The sequence below is a fragment of the Miniopterus natalensis genome, chromosome 11 (genome assembly GCF_054644295.1).
Source record: "Miniopterus natalensis isolate mMinNat1 chromosome 11, mMinNat1.hap1, whole genome shotgun sequence".
Classification (NCBI taxonomy): Eukaryota; Metazoa; Chordata; class Mammalia; order Chiroptera; family Miniopteridae; genus Miniopterus; species Miniopterus natalensis.
This window is the reverse complement of record NC_142091.1, coordinates 69,892,920-69,901,136: the sequence shown is the minus strand read 5'-3', so window position 1 is coordinate 69,901,136 and position 8,217 is coordinate 69,892,920. Positions and strand designations below refer to the sequence as shown.

Sequence of the window (8,217 nt, the reverse complement as noted above, 5' to 3'; positions counted from 1 at the left end):
GAACATGCTGCTTCAGGGGACATTCATGTGGCGCAGTTGGTGGCCATATTATGCAGAGGTTCTTGTTTAATCCCTGGTGCCATTCTAAGGCAGTCAGGCACTTTCCCCTTGGATAAACACGGTCTAGGAACGCTACGTTCCCTGCTTAGGGCCTCAGAAGGACAGTGCAGCATCTAGTGCCAGGACTACAGCACAGGTGAGGTGAACGGTTCACTTGAAGCCACAGAAAGGAAACGGAAGTTTAGTAATCTCAGCTGAACTATCATTTATGTGCCTTTTACATTTTCACTCTAAGGCTCTCCCATAGGGCAGCATATATGTCATCACTTTCATGTGAATGGGTCTTAGAGTAGTAAAATAATGACAGGTCATTCCTTATTTAGCGGGTGCCAATTTCCGTGGCTTCTCCCCCATTTAATGCTCACCACAAATTCTTGTGCCGAAGAAGAGTCACGGAATGGCAGTGTGGTTAACTGTTGCTTCTACTAATGAGAATAATAAAAAGGCTAACAATGATTAGAATCACTAATTGAGAACTCGCTATGTCCCAAACACTGTCCTAAGGACCTTGCATGCCTTGGTTTATGTCCTTGCTCAGCTGCTCTGTGGCACGGGTGCTGCAGTCATTCTCCGTCACGGGTGAGAAAACCAAGGCACAGAGGCGGTCAGCAACTTGCCCAGTGTCATATAGCTTCTGATTGGCAAAGTCAGGCTTGTCCTGAATTAAAGTAAACCTCAAAGCACGCTCGTTCATGCTTAGAGAATATATTGGTTAATCTCTGTGAATCCTTAATTATTGGAATTCTAGGCGATGTAAACATCAAAATGAAAATTGAGAAATATTTTTGAAAGTTTAACAAATACCAAAAATAATTTCAGAAAGAGGCACCCAGGCTTTCTGGCAGACTTATCCCTCCTTGGAGTTAGTGAGGAGTCTCGTGAATGGGGCACCAGTGAAACGGCGGGGGTAAGGCCAGGCCAGTAGCTAGAGCTGCCTACTGTGTCTGTTTTGTGTCTTTGTATGTCTTCCAGCACTTCTCACTCCTTCGTGTTTCTTGCTCCCCTCTTTAGGCTCAGGTACCTGCCAAGATGTTCCAATTACAAGGCCCACAAATGCAGCAGATGCTAGAGAAAGCCTTGAGGAAGTTCCTCCCTGAGTCCTTAAAGGTGAGAGTGGAACCTTCTAGGGGAGAAAGGACAATGACCGCCTATGACAAAGCTGGGAAGAGAATTAGCTGTCACTGAGCACTGCTCTCTGCCAGGCACTCGCTCCTCTCACGTGTCAGTGCCCATGATCTTGCCGCAGGGCAGGTCTATGACCCACGTAACCAAAGAGCAACTGGAGGCTCAGTTACATGACTTGAGCAAGATCACACCAGCAGGGAGTGGCAATGCTGGGATTGGAAGGCACTCTGACCTTTGCTGTGTGATGACCCAACACCATTCCCTTGTGCTCTTCTAAGAAATATGTCAGATATCAAGGGAAGTGTTTCCAGAATTGCAAAGTTGACCGAAACTAACACACTAATGCTTAAATGATTGTTTCTGACCAATCAAGTGAGTGGTGAAAGGCTAACTATTATGCTTCTACTTGAAAGTTCATAACAGGTCGTTTTTATTTTGTCAAACCCAAATGGATTCTGTTTAATTTGGGGTGAGGCAGAAATTTCGTTTTAGAAGTAGATCAATGATCTTGTACCATAGAGACTTTTTCTTTCTCTTGTTGTGTAGGTGTGTTTCATTTTTTATGTTTATTTTTGCACTACTATATGTTGCAAAGGGACTAGAATATTACCAGGGATAAAAGGTGCCATTGCATTCTGATCAAGGTATCAATTCACCAAAAATACAAACAAATGCTAAAATGTCTACTCCTAACAGCAGAGGCTCCAAGTACCTAAAGTAAAAACTGATGAAACTGAAAGAAGAAATAGGTAAACCCATGGATATAATTAAAGACTTCCACACTCCTCTCTCAATAATTTATACAATACAGATGAAACCTGTAAGGATATAGAAGACCTGAACAATACTCTGAGCCAACTTGGACTCATTGACATTTATATAGTACTCCCCTCAATGACAGCAGAATACATATTACATTTAAATGCACATTGAACATTAACCTACATAGCGCATATTTTAAAAACTTTTTAAAAACTGAAATCATGTCAAGCATGTCTGTGAATGATATGGAATTAAGCTTAAATTTTTTTAAAAATCTGAGAAGTATTTGGAAAATATCCATGTATTTAGAAATTATAAAAACATTTCTAAATAAATGATGCTTTAATGCCTGGCTGGGGGAGGCTCAGCGGCTGGGCATTGACCTAGGATCTAGGAGATCGCAGTTCGATTCCTGGTCAGGGCCCATGGCCGGATCATGGGCTTGATCCCCAGTCGGGGTCGTTCAGGAGGCAACCAATCAATGAGGACTGTCTCATCACTGGTGTTTCTATCTCTCTCTCTCTCCTTCTCTCTACCTCTCACTGAAAGCAATAAAGACACATTAAAAAGGAATAAATAAATAAATAAATAAATCATGCTTTAATGTCACACCAAAATTAGAAAGTACTTTAGTTGAATAGAAATGGAAGTACACCATGTTAAGAGTCTTGGGATGCAACCAAAGCAGTGGTAAGCGGCAGCCTTGTAGCTTTAAGTGCTTATACTGTAAAAGAATAATGGTCTCAAATCCATGCTTTATGTTTTCACCTTAAAAACTAGCAAAAGAAGAGTAAATTATCCCCAAAGCAAATAGAACTAAGGAAATTAGAAAAGATAAGAGCTGAAACCAATGAATGTGAGGAGAGAAAAGCAAGTAAGAAAATCAATGAGCCCAAATCTGGTTCTTTGAAAAGATTAATAGCCACATTGACCTAGGAAAAAAGAAAAAAAACACAAATTACCCACACTAAGAATGAACTAGGGGACATTACTACAAACCCAACAGACATTATAAGGATAAATAAGGCCATACTGTGACCAACACTAGGCCCATAATTTTCACAACTTATGACCTGTGGAAAGCACAAAGGACTTATGGTCACTGGCTTTTCCTGGTGCTCTGACACCTTATGTGGGGATATCTGGAGACTAAGCCTCAGGCATTTAGTATAAACCCAAATCACTGATCCTTCTTACTGAAATAGGGTAGGGCAACCATGGAGAAGGCAGGGTCTAGAATCAGACTGTTTTGATTCCACAGTTCACTCTTCTCTGGGAAACAATGCGAGAGTTAAACATCTATGAGGCTCAGTGTTGTTGCATGTAAACTGAATAAAGCCAGAAAGTCAATACATTTTGGCAGATGTTTCTAAACCTTTGCGAGGGTTGCCAAATAAAATAATATACTAAAATTAATATCCAGCATCTCTTGAACACTTACCAATTATCAGGAATTACATCAAGTACTTTACACAAACTCCAAGGTCTTACTTGGGTCATACAAACAGAGCAACACTGCCTCCCAACTAATTCCCAGACTTGAGCCAGGTGACAGACCTAAGACCCTTTGATGGAAGGAAAGGATGGGTACCCTTGAAGAAAAATTATTACACTGTCAAAAATATGAGCACTGTGCCTTCGCTGGGTGGCTCAGTTGGCTGGAGCATTGTCTCTCATGCACCAAAAGGTTATGAGTTTGATTTCCCATCAGGGTACATACCCAAGTTTTGATCCCCATTCAGGGTGAGTACAGGAGGCAACTGATTGATGTCTCTCTCTCACATTGATGTTTCTCTCTCTTCCTCTCTCTTTCCCTGCCTCTGTCTATAAAGTCAATTACAGTATGTCCTCGGGTGAGGATTTAAAAAAAGAAAAGATGACCATTGCATAGTGTGTTTATGTTTGTATGTGTGTGTGAAGGGGGATAGATGTTAAACAAGGATATATTAAGTAATTTCCTTATTTAAAAACTGGGTGTGACTATGTAAATAAGTGGAAAATGGAAAGATATGTCACTAAATTCTACAATGTGATAGTGAATGATTTTTAATTTATTTTACGTATCTGCATATTTGACTATATTTATATAATATTCTCATGGTTCCACCCCAAAATCTGTTTCTAGTGGAGTAATAAAATAGGACCTGAAGACTGTTTGAAGTAGGTGCCCTACCAGTTACTTACCCTGGTTTCATAGAGACAATCCTTACCCAGCTGGAACTGGGCACTTGGCCATCCCTTCCTAAGAAGCTGACTCTCACTTTCTCATGATGCTGCAGGTGTATGGGACCGTTTTCCACATGAACCAAGGAAACCCGTTCAAGCTAAAGGCCCTGGTGGACAAGTGGCCTGATTTTAACACAGTGGTTGTCCGCCCTCAGGAGCAGGTAAGGCGCCCGATGTGGAATGCATACACTTCTATTTGCTCCATGTGCCTACCATTGCCTGCGCCTGGCAGTGTAGACTCAGGGGACCGAGAAATGAATGACAATGACGGTGAACAAGTCCTTGTCCTCAAGGAGCTCACAGCCTGGAGGAAAAAGTACATAAGCAAATAAATTACAATTTGATGAAAAGTGTCTAAGAACAGAAGACGCACAACATAGAGAAAGAGCAGATACAGGAGCTGATTAAACTGGGGGGGGGGGGGGGGAGTTGAAGATGGAGGTCTCAGAAAAAAGCCAGAGGCACATCTTAGTGGAAGTTTCACCTGAACTACTTTTTGTAGATAATGATATTTTTGTTAGTCTGACAAGGAAAAGAGGGCACAGCGAGGGCAGAGACAGGAAGGTACAAAACAGGACAGCGAGTGGAGGTGATTCTAAAAAGGAAATTCGTAACACAAGGACTTCCATATATATTTTGGGGAACATTTAAAAATTAGTGCAACTCAGTTTGAAAAACAAAAATTCTAAGCTCACTTTAAACCAGCCAGTGAAATTATAAATTTATAAAAATACAAGTAGTATACTTTTCATACAAATGAAAATTAAATAAGTAAAATAATTATATGTTTTATCTTAAATGTGTTAGTAGTATCATTGCTAACTTCTGAGTGTATTTTGTAGAGCATTTTCTAACTATTTAAAAAAAGGCTTCCTAATCCTGCACTAGTCATGGTAATATTCTCCTGTGCCATTTTCCTCCCAATAATCTCATCTGTTATTTAATAATTTAAGGGGATCTTTCTAAATAAGTGGTTTCTTTGTTCTTCTGGAACTACAATGGGTTTAAATATAGTATTATTTTATGAAAGCACTTCTGAGCAGTTTTCAGGCTCTTTGGCTTCATTAACTATGGATGGAGATTTTAATTCAGAGTTATCTGTAACCAGATTTGATATTGTCATGTTCATAGTTTTTGTGTTTGATAACTACTTGAACTGTATTAACGTTTATTCTTGCAACAGAAGCTTTTTCTTGTCTACTGCCTCTCCCTCGTTCCTGTGGAGGAGGACGGCAATACAGAAGAATGCTTTCTAAATAGTTGTGCCTGTGTTTGATTTGAAATTTTTATGCAACATATGGGTAGAAAATAGTCTGGTTCTGCAATTTTACATCATACGTAAAAAACTTGAGTCTCTCATCTTGATCTCATGATTTAAATGATTCAGAAAATAATTGTAATGCACCAATAAAAATACCAGTATTTTAGTACTTAAACATATTACAGCATAATGGGATTTAGAATAAAAGTATTGCAATCATGAACTGCATGGAATGTGCTTTATTTCCCTTTCTCCAAAAATAGGTGATGGTTGATGACTGCGATCACTACACCAATACTTACCAAATCTACTCCAAGGATCCCAAGAACTGTCAGGAATTGCTTAGCTCACTAGAAGTCATTGACTGGAAACAGCATTTGCAGATCCAGAGTAAGTAAGAAGAATGGGAATGTGTTGACTCACTTCTCTGTCCTGACAATTACCTCTACAACTAGTATCTTTCTCCATACTTCAAACCCTCAGCCTGCTGTCAAATTTTTGACTCATCTGTGAATATACCTGTAAAGGGGAAAAAACACCCTCAAAGCTTGCAAAATATGGGCTTCATGTAGAGAAACATAACATAACTCCTTGATAGCCAAGAATTTATGGCATATTTTGCAGACATATCCAGAATCCCTGAGGTTGATTGGGTGCCAGAGGAGAGCTTCCCCTAGGGCCTTCCATGCCTGGAATAAGAATGACAACTCGTTACATAAAGCACTGCTCAGGTCATGAAGGACACTGTCATGGGTACAAGCATGCCCTCCAGAATCGGACTTGCTGGGACAGCATTTGTCTGTTACTTGCTATGTGATCCTAGACACATGAATTGTCCTCACTGAGATCATATATAAAAATGAGGATAATGGTACCTAAAACACAGGCATGTTGAACAGATTAGATAAAATGCTGAATAGGAATTGCGTAGCACAAAACCCGGATGTGTCAGTTAGGTTTGCATAGCAAACCTCATAATTCTGTGAATCAACATTTGGGCTGGGCTTTGCAAGGCCATTCTTCTGGTTCCATCTGGGTACTCATGCAGCTGGGTACTAATGGATGGACTATGGGCTGGTTGCTTTAGCATGGCCTCAATCACATGTCTAAATGAAGGTTCTGGCTGTCAGCGCTGGCAACCACAGTGCCACATGATAGGAGCACAAGTCCTCAGCAGGCTACTCTAATACCATTCACATGGTGTTGGTCTCAAGGAAATCAGGAGCACAAAGAAAGGGCCAGAACCAATGTGCAAGAACTCTTAAGCCTCTCCCTGCAACAAATGTACTCTTTGCCAATGGTAAAAGCAATCATATGGCAAATGATGCAGTGCAGGAGGGGACTATTCCAGAGAATGGATACAAAGAGAGGTGGCCAAATTGTGGGTCATTCCTGCAACAATCCACCACACTGGGAACACAGGAATTGCATAAGAGATGTTGGCTACTATTGTTTTTATACCTCATCTCATGGGATTATCAAAACAGCATGATCATGTAGCCCAGAAAATTTGGCTCCAGTCCAGTCTTGGTATTTCCACAAATGGTATCACCATGGCTGAATGAATCGCTGAGCACATTCGTTGCACAAATCCTGACTATGTGACCTCCTGTCACATGGTGACAGAACCAAGCCATAACCAAGGGTTTTAGACTGTAAATGTAGACACTTCTTACTCCACAAAATGCACTGAAATCATTACATCTCTCCTTAAAATCCCATCTAGGTTCCCAGCCCAGCCTAAATGAGGTGATACAAAATCTTGCAGCCGTGCAATCCTTCCAAGTGAAACACACACAGCGTTTTCTCTACATGGCACTAAACACCGTAAAGAAACTGATTCCTTCCCTGTTGGATGTAAAGAAATTACCACCAGGTGATGGTAAACCCAAGGCCATGTAAGTTTGACAAAAGTCACTTCACTACTCACACCTCCCATTCCTGAAGTAGCCTTCCACCTTCCCTTCCTGCTTTCACTCCTGTCAGCTTATGGTCAATATTCTTCAAAGCAGCCCAAATCATGGTTTTCAGAAATGGAAGTTAGGCAATAGGGACAAGAACAAATATAATAAATACTCATGAACTTTGTTTTTCTCTTGGAACTTCCATAGCAATCAAGAAATGTTTAGACTCTCATCGCTGGATGTTACCCACGCGGCCCTGGTGAATAAATTCTGGCATTTTGGTGGCAATGAGAGGAGCCAGAGATTCATTGAGCGGTGTATCCAGACCTTCCCCACCTTCTGTCTGCTGGGGCCTGAAGGGACACCTGTGTGCTGGGACCTGATGGACCAGACAGGAGAGATGCGGATGGGGGCCACCGTGCCTGAGTACCGGAACCAGGGCCTCATCTCCTATGTTATCTATATCCACTCCCAGTCTCTGAACAAACTCGGCTTCCCGCTGTATTCTCACACAGACAAGGAAAACAAAATTATGCAAAAAATGAGTTACAATCTGCATTATATCCCCATGCCCTGTACCTGGAACCAGTGGCACTGTGTGCCTCTGTGAATCCGTCCTACACAAGCATCAGATGGGCCCTGGCATGTGCCTAGAGCAGTGATGGGTGGGCAGAGAGAGAGAGTAAATTGTACATAATTGTCATTATCAGTAAAGAAGCAGGCTCTGGGGGAGCAGTGCGAATGCTCTATATCATGGTCGCTGCACTCAGGTCACTGCTGGGCTTCCCATAGATGTCTCAATGTGACACAGTCCCAGACACTCCACATGGTTGAGATCCCCACACTTCCAGGGATATATGGACACTCTTTTCATGAGCT

The 8,217-nt window shown here is 41.3% G+C and overlaps 1 protein-coding gene across 1 annotated transcript; it reads left to right on the top strand.

Moving 5' to 3' along the window:
* Positions 1-1,089: 1,089 nt before the first annotated feature.
* On the top strand, positions 1,090-7,948 carry LOC148092073 (glycine N-acyltransferase-like). The gene is made up of 5 exons (XM_087822384.1): positions 1,090-1,167; positions 4,227-4,334; positions 5,698-5,824; positions 7,161-7,332; positions 7,546-7,948. Exons 1-5 carry the CDS (start codon positions 1,090-1,092, stop codon positions 7,946-7,948), a joined length of 888 nt encoding a protein of 295 aa, XP_087678510.1.
* Positions 7,949-8,217: the final 269 nt, after the last annotated feature.